Below are 21,553 nucleotides of genomic sequence, written 5' to 3'. Positions count from 1 at the left end.
TGCTTTTACTTCAAATTATTTTAAAGGTAATGTTTTCTGTTGCCATCTTTAGTTAAAAAAGACATTAGCTGGAATTGTTTTATTGTTAGTTTTGAAACACATGTACTCCTCTAGGAGGTAGAGAAAAGAAAGATTAAATGGAAGAAAGAGGAATAATACAATTGCTGAATTTTTCAGTGCTTTTCTTTTTTGTCTTTAAAAATGACAGAAATATTACCAGTGAGGTGGCCCTTGCCTGTAATTCCACTGAGGAGGACAAAGCAGGACTGTCGTGAATTAGAGGCCAGTTTGGGCCATATAATAGGTCCAAGGTCAGCCTGGAATACACAGGGAGACCTTCTGTTGATACAGATAGACAGACAGACAGACAGACTGACTGACTGACAGAGAAAAGAAATAGGATGTTTTTACAGTAAGGAGGAAAATAGTGAATTTCTGTGGCATACTTGTTCTGGGCAATGCCTAGCCTAAAAGATCGTTATATAACTTATTTATATGTATATATTACAAAATGCTTTTCTTTTTCTTTTTTTTTTTTACCTTTTTATATCTATGAAAAAAAGAGGTGCAAAATTAACATGTTAGCTAACATGTGGCCACCCTAGTTAAATGCGTTCCTAACTAAAGTCTTCATGCACTATTTTTTCTGTCTGCTGATACCTGCATTTTTATAATGGTTGAGCTAAATTTGAAAAAAAAAATTTATTTTGAAGGTAGTAAAATACAACAGAACAAGAGAAACAAAGCCAATTTAGACAGTGTAGTGAAATTGGTACAGAACCTCACAGCAGGTTACCAGGATAACAGTAATAGGTACTACAGTACATCTTACAATAGTTGTTCTTTCAGTCAGGTATAGCAAAATAAAATGAAATACAGAACGTTATAGAACTTAGTAAAACAGAATATTGAACAGAGCAATAACATTAATCAGAATAAAGCAAAACAGTGATAAAAATATTTGCCTTCAAAGAGATGGTAGAAGGAAATCCCCCTTATTTGCTATATTGCATGTGGTCAACCTCCCAAGGAATGCTCAGACCTCTGGCTCCAATTTGCTAATGGGGTGGTGGTGGGGGAGTGGAGATGTTTGATTCTCAACCCATGCACTGGTGGGCTCACTACCACTTAGCAGGGAGTCAAGCTGGTTGCTTGGTTTACCTGCGCCCTAAGTTCCAACAATGGTACAAATCTCAGGAGACACTGGTGGTTCTCCTCCTAGAGGGGCCACAGCCTGCCACACCACAGCCGCTCATCAGGGAGGGGAGCTGCTTGCTTGGTTTACCAGCGCCCTAAATTCCAACATGGTACAAATCTCAGGAGACACTGGTGGTTCTCCTCCTGGGACGGCCGCAGCAGTTGAGCTAAAATTTATCTGTAACACTCAAACTGGTTATAGGTTGGGTAAGATACACATTAAAAACCTGCATTTTTATAGTTTTTAATATATACTAACAGCGTTTCTTCTTTCAATAGTTCAAAATGAAACCAATATCCTTGCAACAAAAACAGAAGATAAGATGAAAAATAGTGTGAGAAAAACAGAAATCTGTGTAGATGAAGCCAAAAATAAGGACATAAACATGAGAGTTGACAAACTACCACAGTGTCGAGCGTGTGAAACTGATAGTTTTATAAGTTCCAAGGAAAATCATGGAGTGGTAGCATCACTGCCAGACCAAAAACTGAATCAACACAGAACAGAAAAGACAAAAATGCAAGATGCAGCAATTCAGACCACCCCTTCCTGTAACAGCTTGAATGGGAACCACCAAGATCGTAATTTATCTGACTTCAAAGTTGATGAAAGTGTGCAAACTTCAAATAACAAGTCAACTCAACATTCATCCTTAATTCTACAAGATTCTGCAAATACCACAAGCAAATTGAGGAGTCAGGGTACCCTAACAGTATATACAGAAGATAGGCTTGCCAGAAAGGATCCAGTCTATGCCTATGGTAGTGATGATCTTTCATCTCCCATAGATGGAATTGATAAAAACTCAACTGTTTCTTACCTACAGAACTCTCCACTTTACCGACAGGACTATAGTGCCAAACCAAAACCTTCTAATGAAATTACAAGAGATTATATACCCAAAGTTGGAATGACGACTTATAAAATAGTGCCTCTCAAATCCCTGGAAATACTGAAAGACGGGGAGTCAGAATCTGTAGTATTTAAAGATGATCAGAAGTTACATACTTTAGGAAAAAAGCATGCTTACGAGAATGTGAAAGAAACTTCCATCCAGACAGAAAACACTGCTGCTTCTGACGGCCCAGTGGAGGAGCACAAACAAGGCCTCACACCCAAGCCCAGCTTGAGAGCAGCACAGCAGTTGCACAGGGCTATGAGCTTTACTGATGAGGTAGTGACTAAGCCTCCAAAGCCTCCCAGGATGACTGGAGACACTGGCACGGCTCCTTTTGCGCCAACTTTGGAAGACATAAACAATATTTTGGAGTCAAAAATAAAACCTCAGATTTCAAATCCCCAGGCCAAACCAAATTCTTTTTTCTTGCAGATGCAAAAGAGAGCATCAGGCCATTATGTCACGTCTGCAGCTGCCAAGAGCACACACACTGCACCTAACGTTACTCCCAAAGAACTCCCAAATAGAGACTCAGGCAAGGACACACTGCCTTCTCCAGAGCAGACTCTTTCTCCCTTAAGTAAAACAACTCACTGTACTCCCCTGCCCCATGTTAGACACACTGGCGAGGCCGTCCTCACCCAGAAGCCTGCTCCTCCCCCCATAGCACCCAAGCCTGTGCCTCTTCCCACTCCTCAGCCAGCAGCAGTAAATCTGAAGACTCTGAAAACTTTTGGCGCCCCCCGACCATTCTCCAGTTCCACTTCTTCACCATTTGCCCTTGCCGTCGTGAAAAGGTCACAGTCTTTCAGTAAGGTGCACACGGAGCCCTCCAGTGAGGAAGAAGCTGCCCAGCCTCCAGCCAGTGCAGATGACAGGAAGACAGGCTCTGTAAACAAGTTTCCTGACGTTCCACGACTTGATGCGACAGAGAATGTAAGTGTACCTTTTGAAAAAGAGCACTTAGATTCTCTCAGAACCTGGTTAAAATAAGGAACAATGGGCATGTTGGTATGTTCATGTATTAATAACTCTGAGTTCATATTAGTAGGATATCGTGCTGTTATAGTGACAGGATAGGTAACATGTCCAGTCCCTTTATTCAGATCACTTGATTAATTATTACTGTAAAGTCGTCTGTGTATTACTATATAATTATGAAGTGTTTTGAAGTTTCTTTATACATTTGCATAGTTTAGAGTTATAAGTATTTACCTACCTGGGGTTTGCTAGTTTGTTTTCAACTGTTTTGGTGGTTCTGGTTTGCTTTAATTTCCCCTCTAATTTTATAGTACTACATAATGGCAAAAGTTTTCATTATATGAAACACAAGCAATATAAAAGACTGAAGTTTCCAAACATGCCTCTGCATTTTCCACTATATACGTTCAACCACAGCGTAGCATTAGTTCCTTGTAACTAATCTAAACTGAAAGTAGTTTTGGAGGCTTTTTTGGTTGTTTTTTTTTTTTTTTTCCCCAAAAAAAGCAGTGGCAAAATTTATTCAAGAAAGTAAAAGTGAAGAGTGGTGAGATAAGGGAATGAAACTGCCAACCTGCTAGATGTCCAAAATGGCAAGTTCATGTTGTCTAAAATCAAGGAATGAATTATAGGAACGATGGAGGGTAAGAGCAGAAAGAATTTATTGAAAGAAAGCTTTTGTCTAAAACGCACAGAAAGGGCCTGGAAAGTGTGTTGTCCTAAAAGTAGTTTTAAAAGTCATTTTTTAATTCCCTGTTTCTTAATTTCTTATCAGTTTTCCAGTTATTTGTATGTTTACCAGATCATCATCTGACTACTAAATAACCTTAATAATTTATGTGTTATTGATAATGTGAACTCAGTGTTGTATTTTGGAAGGTTCAGATAAAATAGTCAAAGAAGAGGATGACATTCATGGTATGAATCACAATAATCACATGCAATTTTTAAGAAATATTTTGGGTACTTTTACACTGATAATATTTAAAGATATTTTCACATTGTGAGACAGTTCCAGAAGTATTTTACACTACAGTTTCAAACATTGCTGGTGTAAAAGATCATTCACTATACTGCCAAGTAAATATTTTTTATAACTTTAAAGAAATATTTATCTTGACGAATCTCTTCATATAGTTTACATTTATGTTTATTATTTTGGTATAGCGTCAGGGAGTGATATATGATATAGAGATTAATTCTTAGGAATAAAGCCTGTATTTTTTTCTTAAAGTGGAATACCATTCCTAAACCGTGGAACTTTGATTTAGATAATACAGTTCTGAGTCACTGCCTAAGCGCTATTTAGCTCATTTTTTAAAAAGATAGGTACTTGGCAGTTTGAGAAAGCAATTGTTTTGATTACTTGATTAACATCTGCTAGTAAAATCGATTACTAAATCATACTCCTATAATGTTCAGATTTTTGATTCTTCAATTTGGAAATTCTTAATATTTATTTTAGCCTCATGGGGAAAATAAAACCTGGTCAGTACATGTATGTCCCTATGCTTCCTGAAACCCCACGTACGCTACTACCTGCAGCAAAATAATTAACTTTCCTTTATTAGGAGACATATTAGCTACAACCTGTATTAAATTGTTAATATTTGACTGTCCTGTGACATGCAAACATAGTAATTTCCCAGGATAATATGTTGGAACCAAGAAAATGGGTTACTTTTAGGTTTGTGGAATTTTTTGATTAATTTGGCTTTTTCTAGCCAACTTCATATATTGGCAAAGTCCACATTATTTGACTCAAGCACAGTAAAATTAACACTGTATTCCTGAACCAAACTGAGGCATTGCCTTTTCTCATTAGCCTTCTAAGTTCAAGGGGAAAAAAAGTAGTGCCCACGTCTTCCAGCCCAGCTTTGGCAGAGGGCTAATTCAGTGAGTGAGGAAATACAGCTTGTGTCTAAATCACCAGTGTGGCAAATGCTGATTCTTAAAGAAGTATGGATGATGAAAATGTTTTGCAAAAAAATGGCCCATTCTTCTCATGGAATTCATATAAATATTTTGCATTTATTTTTGTAGCAAAATAACTCTGCACATAATGAACAGAATTCTAAAATGCCAACTCCAACTGACTGCCCATCATTCACTCTTAAGAGACAAAGTTCCTTAACATTCCAAAGCTCTGACCCAGAACAGATCCGACAGAGTTTGCTGACTGCAATCCGTTCTGGAGAGGCTGCTGCTAAATTGAAAAGAGTAAGTTTTCCGTATCAAATGGGTGACAGTGGGTTTTTCCATATTGCCAAACTTAAGGGGTATTTTTTCCTACCATTGAAATCTACATAGGGAAGACGCCAGAAGTTACTTTGTTATGTCAGGGGTCATTTTTAAAGTATAAACTGAGACAGTCCAGAGTCTTACATATATTTAAAAATATATCAGGCCCATATATCATACCTGGTTGTCTTTTTCACAGCATAGGCCAGGTGCAGAACATGACTTTGGTTCCTTACTGTATAACTGCATATACCAAGTGCTTTGGACTCTTAAGAAATTCTGATAGCGCAGCAAAGAAAATTCTTTTGGAAATTCATCCCTATTCCAGAAAAAGAGGACTTTTAGTGATGACAGCCTGTAAGTTTTTCAGTCATAGCTCCTCCAGGGACCAAAGTAGCCATTAGGTTTTAGGGGAAATTTCATAGCTTTAACCAAACAGTAAGAAAAGTCTGGAGAATCTAGATGAGCCCTAATACAGAAACACAATGTCATAATGTCTGGCCAGAGTTGTCCAGGGCCTCCTGCTGTGATGTAGAAGAACATCTCTGGAGCGCAGAGGTGTTTGCTTTTTTTTCCAGCACAAATACTAAATGAAGGTCACAGAATTTCTGCAGGTAATTCCCCTTTCTGCCCTCTTCCTCACCTGAAAGAAGACAGCGCAGAGCTTTGAGCAGCAGCATCAGTAACGCTATCCAGAGGCAGTTGTCTCCCTAACTTTTCTCATGTCCTCTAGTCCTCTCATTACAAGTACTGCAGTACTGAAGACAGAAAAGGTGCTCACTATTCTCCTGCCTCGCTAGGCCTTCACTTTGTGAATTCCTTCTGCAGTCAGTTTCAAGAAGGGCTAAGGGACGTGTTGAACAATACATTGAGCTCTGCAGAAATTAAATCTATACTGTAATAAAAATTTTACAAAGATAGAAGAAAAACAAACAAAAAAAAAGTTCTTTCCAGTCCCGTCAGCATTTGCCATACTCAACTGGTGAAGCTCAGTTTCCTGTATGTGTTGGGCAGAGTAGTGAGTGTGGATCATCTTCTCTCTAGGATTTGGTACTCTAGTCTGGACAAACATAGACACAGGCAAAATATCGAGTGCTTTCAGGGGTGGAGGAATAACTAAAGGGCTCTGGTCAGCTTAAAAATTTGGTATAGCTTTAAGTACACACGGAAATTTGTTTACCACAGATTATGATAAATTTACATTTTTGAGTGTAAAATATACCCATGTTAATAAATTGCACATTGTCACTTACGAAATTTTTTCTATTTCTAATCTTGCAGTTTGAAGGTGAGTTTCAAACCAGGCACTACCAGTCTAAAACTTTAGCAACTGAATACATTTGCCAAGTAATTTTAAGCACATAAGTACCAAATATTTTACTTTCTGCCATGGTTATAAAAAGCAGTAACATGAAGCCTCTGTCTCCTATGCACTGAAAAATAGTGGCACAGCAGACCCACAAGAGAGCCAAGGAACTCCCCAGAAATTGATGGCAGTGCCTATCTGCTAAGTTCATGTTTGCACTCAGTTTCGGTAAACTAACTGCGGAACACTGTATGTTAAATTGGAAATACCTTTAGGCACACCCCTTGTATGAGCCAGCAGTGGTACACTTGGTGTCTTAACTGGCTCTGATTCGGCAGGTCCTTTCACATGGAAAGCTCTCATTGCCTTTGGAATCAGCTGGATGTGAATCACATGAAAAGGAGGCCTAAATGATGATCTTATAATTGTGTCCTATTTAAAGCTTATTACTTTAGATTCTGTTGAGTATAAAATTTTATCTTTTCAAGTAGGAGGTTATTGATAGCTCAGAGTCTGTAGGGTGCCACCTCCTAATTCCTTTTAAGTGAACATTTTATTTCATTAAAAACATATAATCTAGTAATGTTTAAAATATCCACACTCCATGATTAGCATTTTAACTTCTAGTTTATACCCTAAAAATTGTGATTTTATTTTTCATGAGTTCAATATAATTGTTCGTAAAATATTATTCATAATGGCTCCAGACAAGTATAATCCTAACATTCAAATACATAATAGAATACGTAACATTGAATTCAAAGGATAATCTCACCGTATAGCAATAAAATGAACAGAGTACAGCTAATATGGCAGTGTAGATAAAAGCATAAAAATAACATGAGAAACTTTGACAGCATGCAAAACTAATTCCTATTAGTGATGGAGGCATAGTCACCCCGTTATTTTTAGAAGCAACGATGTGCCTGGCGGGTAGGTCAGTGGTGGTGAATATGTTTGGCATTGAATTAGGCTCCACGATCAATCCTTAGCCCTACTACACACATAAGTAATAAATAAAAAACCAAAGTAATTATAAAAATTACGATTATGAGTCCTTTCATAAAGAAAAGGAGAGGAGAAAGAGACAGAGAAGAGGGAGAGAGAAGATTGTTGAGGATTTACTGGGATAGAATAGACATCTAATTTAATGAGAAATTTTAGAAACCAAATGTTACCTTAATGCAAATGTATCTAAAATAACCCAATTAGTAAAGATTCTAGGTAAAATATCAAAATTTGAATAAAGAGAACTTAAGAAGAGCTTGACCAGGCTGGTGGGTTATTATCTATTTTTGTTTGCTTTTGCCAGGCTGCATATTAATGTTCAGTGCACTTTGCTGCACATGTATTCTGTTCCCAAAATTGCAAAAGCTAATAAAATGGACAGAGGCAGATTCTTTTTTTTTAATGTTTTAGTTCTACATTTTTTGTCCTGTACTGAAGACTTTTTCCTAGTTTCTTTTAAATCCTGGCATTTCTTTTGTAGAACAGTAATTATATTGCCACATAAATTCTCCAGTGATTTTGACAGCAGGTTTAGATTGTTCATCAGAAAGTTGGCTCTGTGTTTTGTCTATAACTTGGCATCTGAATGTTCAGTTTAACTCCAGATACTAACTTGCCTTAAGGCTCTAGTTCATACCCAAGCAATTAACCTTCACTATAATGGTTGGCTCATGTTAGAACAGTTACTTGATTGCTGTAGTATAAGTGTAGTCAAGAACATGTCTTGGTTCTTTTTTTATGTTTCTAAAATATGTTTCCAAATTTTAGCCTCAACCAACTCCCATGTAGTCACCGACATCAGTCTTACCTTGTAAAGCACTATTAAATCTAGCTAGCTTAATAGTTTATAAATCATCTGTAGTATTAAAATTTGTGTATGAATCAGCACATTATTTACAGAGAATCCGATTAATCCATTATAATTGGCCTTTGTGGGACCAAGAAATATTTTGGCTGCCTTCAGTATTTATAATGCCTAAATTAGTAAAACCTGGGTAGTTGCAGTATTGCAAATAGAATAGTTTGTAAAGCTAAAGTCTGAAAATAAACTGATGAATGAGATTTTTCACTTGATATTAAGTGTACCCTTTGAATGCAGAATTTATCTGGTTAGATAGAAACTTGGAAGAAAAAAAAAAGCTATATAAGTCACTCAGAAACTTGCTGGCTGGTTTTGTTTGTTCACTTGCACTGTTTGTATATTTTCTGGGTTTGAATTTGAACAAAAGATTTTGGGTTGATGATTGTGTATGTTTTTGAAATAGAAATAAGTGATGAAAAGTTTAATAGTTCTATAATTAAAGGTTTGTGCATATTACTGAAAACTCTTTAAACCTCAAGGATAGATGACCAGCTAGTAGATACTTCACTAAATTATTAAACATTTTTAAAAAATCTTTGTTATAAGTACAATGTGTGCCTTGTTCAAAGAATTCAGTGTTTTGTTATTTTTGAAATATGTGTAAAAAGTTACCATATTTCAAGAAATACTCATTAAAAACTTCACTGTGCCAAATACTGAAATAAACAGTGGGTTAAAGGGGCACCAAAGTGGACACAATCTCTGTCCTCAGAATTTATGGAATAATCTAATAATACTGTCGTGTGTTTAAAAGTTTAGTCTACAAATTTTCTAAAAATTAAAGGAAATGCCACTGTCCTCCCAAAGTAACTTCTCTTGAGAGACTCGTGTCAACTTCCAGACCACTTTTTAAATACATAAACATATTTAGCTTATAAAAACAGAATCCCGACGAAATCCTTCATAAACATACATATCTTTGAACATACATATCTTGAATCCTTCACAACCTACACATCTTTTTTTTTTTTTTTTAACTGGAGATCAGTCTCACAACCTCGCGCTTGCCAGGCAGGTGCTGGCCGCTGGGCTGCATCCCTGGCCCATCATCCCATCTTCTTCCATACCCATGCATACCATCTTTTCAGGACTACATGACATGTGACTGGGTGAATGCGACATGGCTTGTAGATCCTATATGGCTGGACCCCATATAGGATGCTACAACAAGTGGCTCTAGATATTTAGAGCTGTCAGGATTTTTAGATGCATAAAATAAATGTTCTGTTTTGCTGTATAAAGAATAGCAAAAACTGAAACTTGGGTACCAATGACAAAAATAGTTCTACACACCGACACTTTGGGGACAAGGTCATATAATGAAAAGTCATTACCTGTCCTTTGGTGGCTGCACTCTGGAAGGAATCCCGTAGGGGAACTAAACGGGCTGGCCATGAGTTCCCTGCCCCTGGCAGTCACTCTTCTTAGCCATATTATTTCAGGCATGCAGTGACCAACACTCTGCTGTACCCTGGATTCATGAGGCCATCAAGGAAATTCATTATTGTAGGTGATCATATTTTCATTTAGTAAAAGGCAACAAATAAAAGCACAAGAAAACTAAAGTTGAACTAAATTTGCCAATTTTTGTTTTTGCTTTGTTGATAGAAGAATCTGTCGTCATTTGTATTTTGGTTTTTGTTTTATAGGACTATAGGGTTTGCTTCTGTAATTAAATTATCATTATAATCTATACGTTTTTAAAATTTTTTAAATTCTAACTTTACTATTTCAAAGTATACATATTTACAATTCAATGTCCACATTTTTTTTTAATCTGAAACTTCATGCTGCTTAGAAAAATTTTTAGTGTTTTTATTCACTGATAGTTTGCAAATAGAAGACTGCTATAAAACTTTGAGGAGTATTTACTGGATAAAATCACAAAAGCACCTTTTCATACCACGTTTGTTTTGATATAGTGGTCATAGATTTGTTTTTTTTTTTTTTTTACTCTTTCATATGAAATCATTTAAAAAAGCCATATGTTTTAACAAGTAAGGGATCGTTAAGAGAGGAACTTCAAATTAATGTACATTTATAAAAGTGGTAAAAATCATTGCATTGTGAAGTTTACTTGACTTTTTTACATTTTCCAAAGTACTTCTGGAGAGCCAGAATTAATCTTGCTAACAATGCTCTGTCACAACGTGCCCTGCAGTCTGTTGTGTTGCTGTCATTTATGATGACTTGGTAACTTTATAAAGCCAAGATGTGTTAATGGGTCATTTAACTTGTTTGTTGTGCAAATAACAACTCTGTCATTTTTCATTTCCTGGTAGGGTGAACATTTATTCTTAATTATTTGTAATTTATTGAATGGGAAATACTGAATGTTAGTATTTACAATGAGGCAGAAGTTAAAATGTGGTAATTGTTGAACAGTAGACAGCTGTCCCAGTTCAAATTGATGAATACAAGTGTTTTTGTTCCACTTAGGTTACTGTTCCATCGAATACGATATCTGTGAATGGAAGGTCACGACTTAGCCAATCCCTGTCCTCCGATGCCCAGGAAGGCTGTTAATGTCACCCGTACACTGTGCTTCCTGCTTGCACCTCCTGACCCAGCTTCACGCCAATGGGGAATGTGGGCAAATGTATATTCAGATGTACACTAATATATTATCTGTTAAAGTCTGAGATTTTATGCTATGGCTATTAATGCCAAAAGAAGAATTATTAGAATTTATAATTTATAATAATTTTTGATCTTTTTTGCCTTAAAGATTAAATATGCTGCTTTAGAACTTTAACACAGCTATAAATGACTTTCATTTTTTTTCAAATGACAAATAATTACTCTTTATTGATGACACACTCTACAGTGGTGACTTAAAAGTATAAATGAAGATTTATAGACTTCTGTTTGTGCCACATATACCAGCAAACAGACCTGACATTTGCTGCCTCAGTGTTAGTTTAATTGGAAATGTTTATGTTACATTTCAGGCTGTTTTGTGCTGAAGGAATGATCTAGAAAATTAGTGATATCAAGTATATAAAGCTGAGTTTTTTCATTGATGAATCATTTAGTATACAAAACTTAGCTTGTCTGTTCTTTTTATAATTACAAATCAGTGTCAAATTTAGAGGAAGCATATTTTAATACTTTATTAACATGAACACTTGATGTTGTAATCGTTAGAGTTTAAGTTGCACAAGGAGAATTTTAAATATTTTCTGTTTATAATAATGACATTGACAGAAATATTACTTATTTTATGTGCCAGAAGCCTTAAAAATCTTCCTGTGAAAATATTGAGATATTGTACAATTATTTCACATTTGATATGTAGAGAGGAATAGTTGGTGTATATTCATATTGGAAAACTTTACTATTTGGAAGTTTCAGAAATCCTGGTTTAATTCAGGTGAAATGATAAAATAGTCAAGATGTTGTTGAGATGCTATTATTCTGATTTACTGTATATTTACTGAAAACTCAAATGGTTGAGTTGCACAGCACCTAATCTGGCAAGGTCTAGAGCTTGTTAGTATCCTTTCTACTTCAATAATTTAATTTTTCACTTATTCTAAAATATTTTTTCAAACAAGCTGACATTAAGTTGGTTTTCCCTAAAGTTTTTGGAATATCTGCCTCTTTAAAAAATGTGATTTTTTTCCCCTCCTGTTTAATAAAAGCAAGTTGTATATTTGGAGTGCTTTATTTTTCCAAAGTGCATAGTTTATGGCAACCAGCGTATTTTATACCTCACCGGAAGGATGCATTTCTGCCAATAAACAAATAAGTAATATTAAGGTCTGCTGTTTATTAGGGCTTCCCAGTATACCTTTAAACCTGGCTTTATGACTCCAAAATCTGTGGGTGAATCACATAAAAATGCTTCACACAATTCTGGTATGTGGCAGGGATATTTTTAGTGCAAAATGTTGTTGCTGTTTTCATTGAATCAGACTTGGAATAAGACCCTTATCATGGATACCTACGTCATTATAAACTAATAGAGAAAGAGAATTTTTGAAAATCTACTTGTATAATTGACTATCCCCTTAAATAAATTTGGATTCCTGCTTCAAGCCATAATCAAAGACATTTGAATAGAATTAAAGACTTAATTTTAAAAGTAGTATCTTAAAGCTTAGAAGAATATATTCAATACTTACAGATTTCAGCAAGTGAAAATTCTTTGAGTAAAACAAAGGCACAATTGTAAAAAGCTACAGTGCATTTAAATCCATTGAAATGTGAAACTATAAAGGCAAAAACTTAAGCCACAAGTAACCAAATATTTTCAGCATATAGAAGGATTAATTTATAAAATAGTGATAGGAAACCCAAAAGGCCAACAGATATATGGAAAAGATATTCTTTATTGATAATCATGGAAATGCTAGTTTCAGATACATGAGAATATCACTTCAAATAAACAGAAATGTAAGTTTCAAAATAGCATATTATCAAAAATGTGAAGCAAAACCAAAACCTCTTATGGTTGATGGAATACACAGGGATAATCATTTTTATAGTGTCTAGTAAATTAAATGATCTTTGCCATGTTGCCTCAAAAGTTGCTTAGGTATAGGTGACATCTACTAAATAGTATACACAGACTTGTTTATAATCACAGAAAAGGATTTTAACCAGTGCTCACCATTGGTAGTAAATGCAGACGAGAGGCTTCTATCCAGCAGTCAGCAGGAAGGAACTAGAGTCATGAGTCAGCATAGAGCCACACCTCAAAAATAACCAGCAAGAGCTGGGCAGTGCTATTGCAGAAAGGACAGGAAAAAGTGAAGTACGGTTAGGAATTCATAATAATCTTGGTGGTAAAACAGGACGTTTTAAAAACGACCAAAATAACAGGACCAAAAGTTTAATCAAGGATAGGCTTTCCATCTCAGAAATCTTGAAGACAGCATTGTAAATTTAGTCTTTTTAAAAAGATAAGAATTGTAAGCCACTCAGTACTCTCTATAGTGGCAGAATTTATGTTAAATAATACCGAATTACCTCCATGTTCTAGGCTCTTACTAGTTTTACTCTTTATTAGGAATTGAATACAAAACCAAAGCTATGAAATTCTGAATAATTTATTGACACTCCATCTAAGGTATTTTTGCTACGTCTGTAAAATCATTTGTGTATATTAAAGCCAGCATATACTATGAGGTGGGGTGGGTGAGAGGGAGAGAGAAATACGATTTAGTAATATAAAGGAATATCTCAGTCAAAAAGATTTAAAAAACAAATTATGTAAGTTATCACTTTAAATATAATTCAGTTCAAAATATACTTCTATACCAATGTTTCTCTTAAATATTTAAGTACTATCCTATTTCCTGATCTCAATAAAAATAACCAATCTTACTAGTGAATCCAGATCTGTAGTTTGACTTGTTAATCTTAGTACTCTATTTATACGATTATTTTTCAATTTAATTTCCTATTTTTATCTTGTCCTTCAACTGCAGTATAGTTCAGGGTTGCCTATTTTTAGTGTACTCAAGTACCACACCGTGGAAATACTTTAACGCTTTACTGTATAACCACAGCAGTCCTGCCCTGCAGGCGGCTGCCTGCACTTGTGTAGGTGTATTCCAACTTAAAAGGTCAATCCCCAATTTCCTCTTCATGCATACATGTTTATGCAAGAAGAAGAGAGATAAAGTATTTGGTTGCTGTGCATTCTGGAAGAGACCACCAAAACTTTGTCTAAAAGTAAGATAACACAATTCAAGTTTTAAAAATAAATAACTTTGTGTTTGATTTTGAGAATTCTTAAAAAATTTTTAAAGGAATCAGACTTCAACTGCAGTATAGTTAAGGGTTGCCTATTTTTAGTGTACTCAAGTACCACACCGTGGAAATACTTTAACGCTTTACTGTATAACCACAGCAGTCCTGCCCTGCAGGCGGCTGCCTGCACCTGCGTAGGTGTATTCCAACTTAAAGGTCAATCCCCAATTTCCTCTTCATGCATACATGTTTATGCAAGAAGAAGAAAGATAAAGTATTTGGTTGCTGTGCATTCTGGAAGAGACCACCAAAACTTTGTCTAAAAGTAAGATAACACAATTCAAGTTTTAAAAATAAATAACTGTGTTTGATTTTGAGAATTCTTAAAAAATTTTTAAAGGAATCAGAGCAATTAGTCTGATTTCCATTTGACAGCTTTCTCTTAAATCTTTGGCTAGATAAGCTGTCTGAAGAACAAGCCCACGTTCATTTAAGTATGAATTTAAAATCTGTTCATGCATTTTTAATGCTTGTGTTTAAAACCTGTTTTAGTTACTTTCTTACTGCTAGGAAAAAATACCTGACACCCAGAAGTTACAGGAGGAAGGATTTATTTTAGTTCAGATTTTGTAGAGGTTTTAGTCCATAATCAGCTGCCTCCAAGACAAGGTGGCACATAGAAGAAAAACAGCCCATGGCATGGCAGGCAGGATGTGGCACCAATATCAAGAGAAAATGAGGGACATTCTCTAGGTCAGGCCCACAGTGATCCACCTCCTTCCAGGCTTCACGCCCAGCATGATACCCAGCTAGATACAAACCCATCAGTGGACTAATCCAGTATCACACACCCATGACCCAGTCACCTCCCAAAAACCTCACCAATGAGCACATGAGGTTGTGAGGGCACATCTAGAGTTAAACCATAACAGTGCCAAAATAGCAACTGTGTTTTAAGAGTACAGGCATACTTTGAAAACACAACATGTTCACTTCTAGACAGCAACAGTCATGTACATATCACAAGCAAATCATGTTTATTGTTTCCATATGCATATAGAAATTTTGTTTATACTGTATGTAGTCTATTAAGTCTATATATGATAGAAGTATGCCTTTAAAATGGTGCGCATGCCATAATTAAAATGCTTTATTGCTAAAAACATGCTAACAGTCATCCGAGCTGTAGGGAAAAATGGCACAAATAGATCTAAGTTTAGAGAAAATCTGAATTGGTTAAAAAATGCAAAATCTGCAGTGTGCAATAAAGTATAATAAAATAAGTTTTGTCTGTTCTGGTTAATATTTTCGTAGTTTATCCAAATTAGTTCAATTCTAGATAGCTGAGAGGATTATACGAAAAGACATGAATATGTAAGTCCAACATGGCAGAGAAGGATGGGACAACAGTGACTGGGTAAATGGGGTTGTAGGTTTCCTCCTTCCCACCCATCAGTCTGTCAAGGCCATCTGTTGCATCATGTGAGGAAAAACTGAGCCTATTTTCAACAAACACTGGCAGTTGGTCTTTTCATTTCTTCCCAGAAGTACTTGTTATCCAAAGGTCCCTGGAGCATCATAGAGATTTGTGCTTTAAGGAATGTAGCGAAATGGAATTAAGACTCTTGTCTTGAAAGTTTTAACTGGTCATAAAGAAAATGAGAAGAAAAATGGAAAAGTAAATTATTCCAACAATGCCTGCTCAAAATAAGGTTGCTGATATAAAATCATACTTTTTATCACTTACAAGGATACAATTTACCATAGAAATACCAAAGGTTTTGAAAGTAGCATTGTGCAGTGTGACTTTCCTTACCCTATAGTAGAGAGAAATTATATGCACTTAGAGATGTTAGAGTTGTGTTACTTATTATACTGTATCTTCCTTTATCACAATATAGTTGTAGTTTAAAAGTTTTATTTAATTATTTAATGACTGTTCCCTCACTTAATTTTATTCTTCATGGGGGTAGAGATCACATCTAATTTAGCCTCCATCCTTCATCCATTATATGCCACACTAACAGTTTTCTTTCTTGCTGTATACTTCTTAAAATGTTTTATTGATGTCAGCCTTCCAATATAAACAAAAAAGAAACCAAGCAATAAATTACCAAGATCACATATCTAATAAACCGAAAACCAGAACACACAGTACACACCTTGATTCTCGATCTGTCATTATACTTGATTGCCTCTCTTTTGGCTTTCAGTAATTTTTTTTTTAAAGACTGCCTGATTTATACTTTAAATTACATTTTTTAGCTTGACTAAATGAGAAACATAATTTGATTTTTCTGTTATACTCTCATTAGAAACACCCTACAAATTCTGATTTGTAGGCAGTGACTCTACCACCCTACAGATTCTGTAAGAAACAAAGACAAAACAAAAATCAGCAGTCACCAGTACTTACTGCATGATAACAGCAAAACTTAATTATTGTACAATTCTCTCATTTGAAATAGACATCAAAAATTTTTGGTTTAAATTTAATTTGCTCAAAGTTGTCATTTCCATTTAAACATATTTGGTCATACACACAACTACCTTCACAGAGAACTCTTTCATATTGACAGTGGCTTCCAAACAGGAATTCCTGAAGAGTTCATGACTCAATTTTAAATATATTTATTAATTATTCACTATGTAAAGTACTAGGCTTGTAAACAATTCCCACCTCTCCACGAGACCCTTATTCTTAAAGAGGCAAATACTTCTGGCTGTATTTACTGAATTTATGTTCATTTTTTATTTAGGCTTGAATTGATTATTGTTTCCATTTTAATAGATTTTCACAATAAAACAGGCAAATTTCACTGTTGCATTAAAAACATAACAGTCATAAGGGATAATAGATACTAGTTATGTGTACTCATATGTTTTCTTGCTTCAGAATTTTATTTCATGGCAAAAACTGAGTAACAGTTGAGAGATTTTGCTGCTTTTGTTAGAACCACTATGTTGAGTTTTTAATCTCAATACAATGAAATTAAGTGACTTAAAAAATAATCAGTTCCACGGTGGGGAGAAATTCTCCTTTCACAAAATCCAGATTCCATTTAAGTTACACTGCTTCTTTCTGAAGAAACAGAATGAGCTGTGATGAAGTATTTTGTGTAAATGATCTCATTTGGGAGGTACGGAGGGACAGAGACTTGTCATTGCCAAATAAGTCACATTTAAATTCCCTCAAGCCTTGAGAAATAATGTGAGGGAAAGTGCAAAAATAGCACAGTCATTCCTGTAGACTAAGTCAACTCCTAGGCCTCCTGAGAGCACCGCAGCCATGAGTTCATCTATCTGTATGCAAAGAAAAATAAGAATCTTCTATTTTTGGCACATGGCACTTTTCAATAGACCAGTGCACTCATCTGTCAGTACAATTTTTGCTGAGGCTTCTGGTAAAGAGAGATCCACCAGGCACACTGCAACAAACACATACTGAAGATGGTTTTTCTCTCTGCAATACAGAAAATTGCAAGAGCACAGAGCCACGCTAAGCCAACCAGAATGAAACTAGCGGCAGCTATATCTGATTGAAACCCTGGAGAGAATTAAGATTGACAGAGTTGCAGGGCTAGGAGGTTAATGAGTCCATAGTCCTGCCTGCAGGCAGAACTGTCCTGAACCATTCCAGGCAAATGACAGCTCAGCCTGTTGGAAAATAAAAAAAATCTTTCTAATGTGATTCAGTAACGTATTCCATTGTCTAAATTTCCTTAACCTTATAAAGTTCTGAAGCAGTGTAGGTCCACACTTGCCTTTTAATCTCCATGTTGACAGACACATAAAATAATAAATTGACAGAAACGTCAGTATGCCAAGAGCCTTAGAGACAGGTCACAGAACTGGTTACCCTCATCTTTCCTGAGACCTCAGAGGAGAGAAAAATTAGCAAATCTCTTGAGGATGTGATTCTACTTACAGTAGTATTTTGAATGTAGCGATTTGTTTTTGTGCATAAGATTTATCATGAGTCACTGGATGAAATTTTGTCTCGCACTTCATAGCAAGGATGATAGGCTTAACAAAAACTATTTTAAGCTGAAGTGTGCATTCAAAGGATGAGTTCTCACTTAGCAAAAGCAATGCAAGTGTAGAGCTGGTGTGCAAACAAACCCATGGATCTTTATTTACTGTCTTTTTAGATTATATATTTGAATTTATACTTCCTTACACATAATGCTTCTAATAATAGGTTACTGCCTAACTTTTACTTCTGGAAATTGATAAAAATGAATGTTTTGGCAAGGTCATATAGAGAAAAGAGTAGGAGATATGGAGACCAGAGTCTCACTTCCTTGCCCACTACTTATTGATATATTTTCCGGGATGCTGCTTGAACTCTGAGCTTCACGGCTGTACTTGTAAGGTGAGCTAATAATACATTTGTCTTGAGATGAGAGGGCCAATGCTTGTAAAACCATCCAGCTGGCTCTAGAATGCTCATCAGTTGACTTTTCTATTTCTCATAAATTCTGAGAAATGATTGAGGAATAAACTTGCCTCCTCCGGGGCTGTCAGCTAGGTTTCTTCATGTGGCCTCTTTTCTTTTTTGCTGGTCACCATGGGGAAGTTTCCCGTAGGGAATCAAAGAGTAAGAGCAAAGAGACCTTCTGATGCCAGTTTAAAACTCATGTTGGACTTTAGCTTTAATTTTAAAAAATCTGCGCATTACATTTTTGCTACGAAGAACTAGGTGGAATTCAGGTTCTAAAACACTATATTCATTTTAGGAAGCAATAATAGAAGTACTTTATGCAAAAGATAAAGTTGACTCAAAGATACACTATTTTTTAGTTCACAGGAGTAAACAGTGGCTAACACTGTAGTAGAGATGCTAGTGTCTTCACTTTTTGGAATAGTCTTAAATAATTTCTTATTATCATATTAAAGAAATATGTTCTTATACATAAAACAGATATATACACAGATAATTTCAAGGATCGCCCTAACTTTATCCAGAACGCCACGAATAATATTTAGGCATATTTTCCCTCTTTCTGTATATACTCTGAAAAGGGCGGGATGGCTTTGGAATTTAACTCCAGCCACATACCATACTACTTGAATTTTGGCAAGTTACGGAGCTTCTCTAAGTATCTGCCACTGCATCTGAAAATTGGTACCAACTTCACAGAATTAATGTGAAGATTAGTGAAACAATACATAGAACAATACTGCATGGTACCTGGTAAGCTTTGGATAAAGTTAACTGCTTTACTTTTTACTTGAAATTTAAAAAATGATAATTCAAGGAAAAAATGATGGTCATCAGTGAGCTATTGTGATCTGGGGTTTTGGAGTCTTTGCAGTGCAAGAATTCAGTTTTTCACAAACCGCAAAATAGACAACCAGTTTATTATGTAGCCCTGGATGTTATGATGTCATAGTTTAACACAACAGACCTATGAGACCGATTGTTATTATTCTTATTCTACAGACAGCTAAGTTGAGTCAAAGGCAGCTTAACTGACATGCACAATCTCTGAGCTCAGCGACAAAACTGGAATTCAGATACAATCTTCTTAGTTCTGCAGTCCAATTTGTGGAAACAGATACAGAAGAGTTTACCATTTATCAGGAATTTAGTAAATACTGCAATTAAAAATCAAACATGCTAAAAAGCACATAATTTATAACTAATAAGGAGAAAGGAGAGATAGTAGCTAGAAAAGACGAGGCAGTGATATACTCTTAGCTACAATGTCTCTAATATTTCCAAGTGGGCTTGATGCCCCTTCATTAAGGTTACAGGACTTCTCATTGGGTCCATTTCTTCTGAGCTTTGTAGCTAACTAGAAGTGAATGGACAGCAATCTCTATTCCTCGAAAAATAGATTTGTGTTACTCTTGGAAACATTATGTCGTAAGAAAGACTTTTTGCATACAACAAGACTGAATAGACAGTTGATTCTCAGATAGTATGGGTTTAGAAACATAAGTGGACAAACCAGACCTGTAAGTTTCCCTTTTCCTTTGGATTGAGTTTCAGGGTGTGTTTTTATGTGTGCATATTAGCATTCGTATTTCTCCTTATTTATTCCTGCATAATACTTCATTGAATGGATATGATACTATTGAATAGAAACAAGATTACTCAATCATTTCAAACTCCCTGGGTTCCCCTCCTTTGTGAAGGAAAAATTTTTTAAAAGGCAGAAAAGTGTCCAAATCCACAACAGTGGACCAATAATAAAGAAAGTTGCTGTCAACTTTTGGGGAAAACTGCTATGTTCAGATAGTGCTGATGAAAATGTAAATTGGTACATTCCATTTAGAAAACAATTTGGCAGCATTTGCAAAGTACTATAAATGTTCATACTGCTTGGCACAGTTCTCTCATTCCTGGGAATTTATACTAAGACAATATTTAAGAAGAAAAAAATGTAAATGTAGGAAGAATTCAAATGTAATGTTAATCATAAATGAAACTTTGACCAGCAAACCTTGTTCAACAAAACAGAGATAAATTTCCTTGGAATACTTTGCTCTCTCAAGTAATTATAAGCATGAACTGCCTAAAAACTTAAAAAGTAAAAGTTAAAAAGCAGAGTGCAAAAGTATATTCTTCAATTATACCTTCTAATGTGAATGAATTGGCAGTTGATACTGAATAATAGAAGCAGTGGTATTAAGAATACAGACTGTATAGTTTTTTTTCTTAAATTTCTTTGTTTTTGGAGGAATGCAAATTAATTAGTAAGACTGACAAATAGATGAAGAGACTTCTTTGTGATTGTAAGTGCAGGTGAATGTTCCTTTTCCCACCCTTAGTGACCAAGCCCAACTAACCTGACATGCAACAAAACAAAGAGAGCTGGTACGTGTAGGTCTTAGATACAGGACCCAGCCGCCACCACGAGAAAAGAGATGGACAACAAACTCCTGGTGTAGGATCCTCAAATTATAGTAAGATCTCACTGCAAAACTTAGCGTGCTCTTTTTCTTCTCTCCCTCTCCTTCCTTCCCTCCCCTGCCCCTCCTCTCCCCTGCCTCTCCCCTGCGCCTCTCCATCTCCCTCTCCCTCTCCCTTCCTACTCTATCTCCCCCCATTTCTTTCACTGTGGTACACCACAGTGCTTTTCCCCCTACCAAAACGCTTTCTGTGCTAACTGCTGTCTTGATTTGATCATTTACTCTTTGTTTCTATTTATTACAATTAATTACCTACTATAGTTTTTACTCTCACTTTGTTTTGTGTTTGTTTTGTGTCTCTGTCATTCTTGTGCTAAAAATAATTAAAATTTAATGCAATTCCAGCTCTTAAATAGGATTTTATTTGGTCAAATAGTTTCTCAGAAGGCTAAATGACCATGGTTTTATGTCACTAAGAACATCTAATTATTCCTGTCT

General features: G+C 35.6%; 1 protein-coding gene and 1 long non-coding RNA gene across 7 annotated transcripts in view; one reads left to right on the top strand and one right to left on the bottom strand.

Moving 5' to 3' along the window:
- Positions 1-12,149, top strand: part of Cobll1 (cordon-bleu WH2 repeat protein like 1) — a 154,074-nt gene extending 141,925 nt beyond the window's left edge. For 4 of the 5 annotated variants that reach the window (XM_063259184.1, XM_063259182.1, XM_063259181.1 and 1 more), the window contains 3 exons: positions 1,477-3,032; positions 5,121-5,297; positions 10,934-12,149. In XM_063259184.1, coding sequence (XP_063115254.1) covers positions 1,477-3,032; positions 5,121-5,297; positions 10,934-11,020 — 1,820 coding nt within the window. In that variant the 3' untranslated portion in view covers positions 11,021-12,149. The remainder of the gene's footprint in view (positions 1-1,476; positions 3,033-5,120; positions 5,298-10,933) is intronic. The other variant, XM_063259183.1, reaches the window with a different exon arrangement.
- LOC106025445 (uncharacterized) overlaps positions 1-21,553 on the bottom strand; it is a 102,563-nt gene that overhangs the window by 60,417 nt on the left and 20,593 nt on the right. Inside the window, exons 2-3 of one of the 2 annotated variants that reach the window (XR_001199033.3) lie at positions 13,110-13,224; positions 9,829-9,965 (exon numbers count right to left, since the gene is read on the bottom strand). This is a non-coding gene — a long non-coding RNA (uncharacterized LOC106025445). Of the gene's footprint in view, positions 1-9,828; positions 9,966-13,109; positions 13,799-21,553 lie in introns of those variants that run through there. The other variant, XR_010050820.1, reaches the window with a different exon arrangement.

The sequence above is a fragment of the Cavia porcellus genome, unplaced genomic scaffold (genome assembly GCF_034190915.1).
Source record: "Cavia porcellus strain 051 isolate PalLab524CR breed Dunkin Hartley unplaced genomic scaffold, mCavPor4.1 scaffold_12, whole genome shotgun sequence".
Taxonomy (NCBI): domain Eukaryota; kingdom Metazoa; phylum Chordata; class Mammalia; order Rodentia; family Caviidae; genus Cavia; species Cavia porcellus.
Note: the sequence above shows the minus strand (reverse complement) of the source record. Positions and strands in the feature narration are given on the sequence as shown.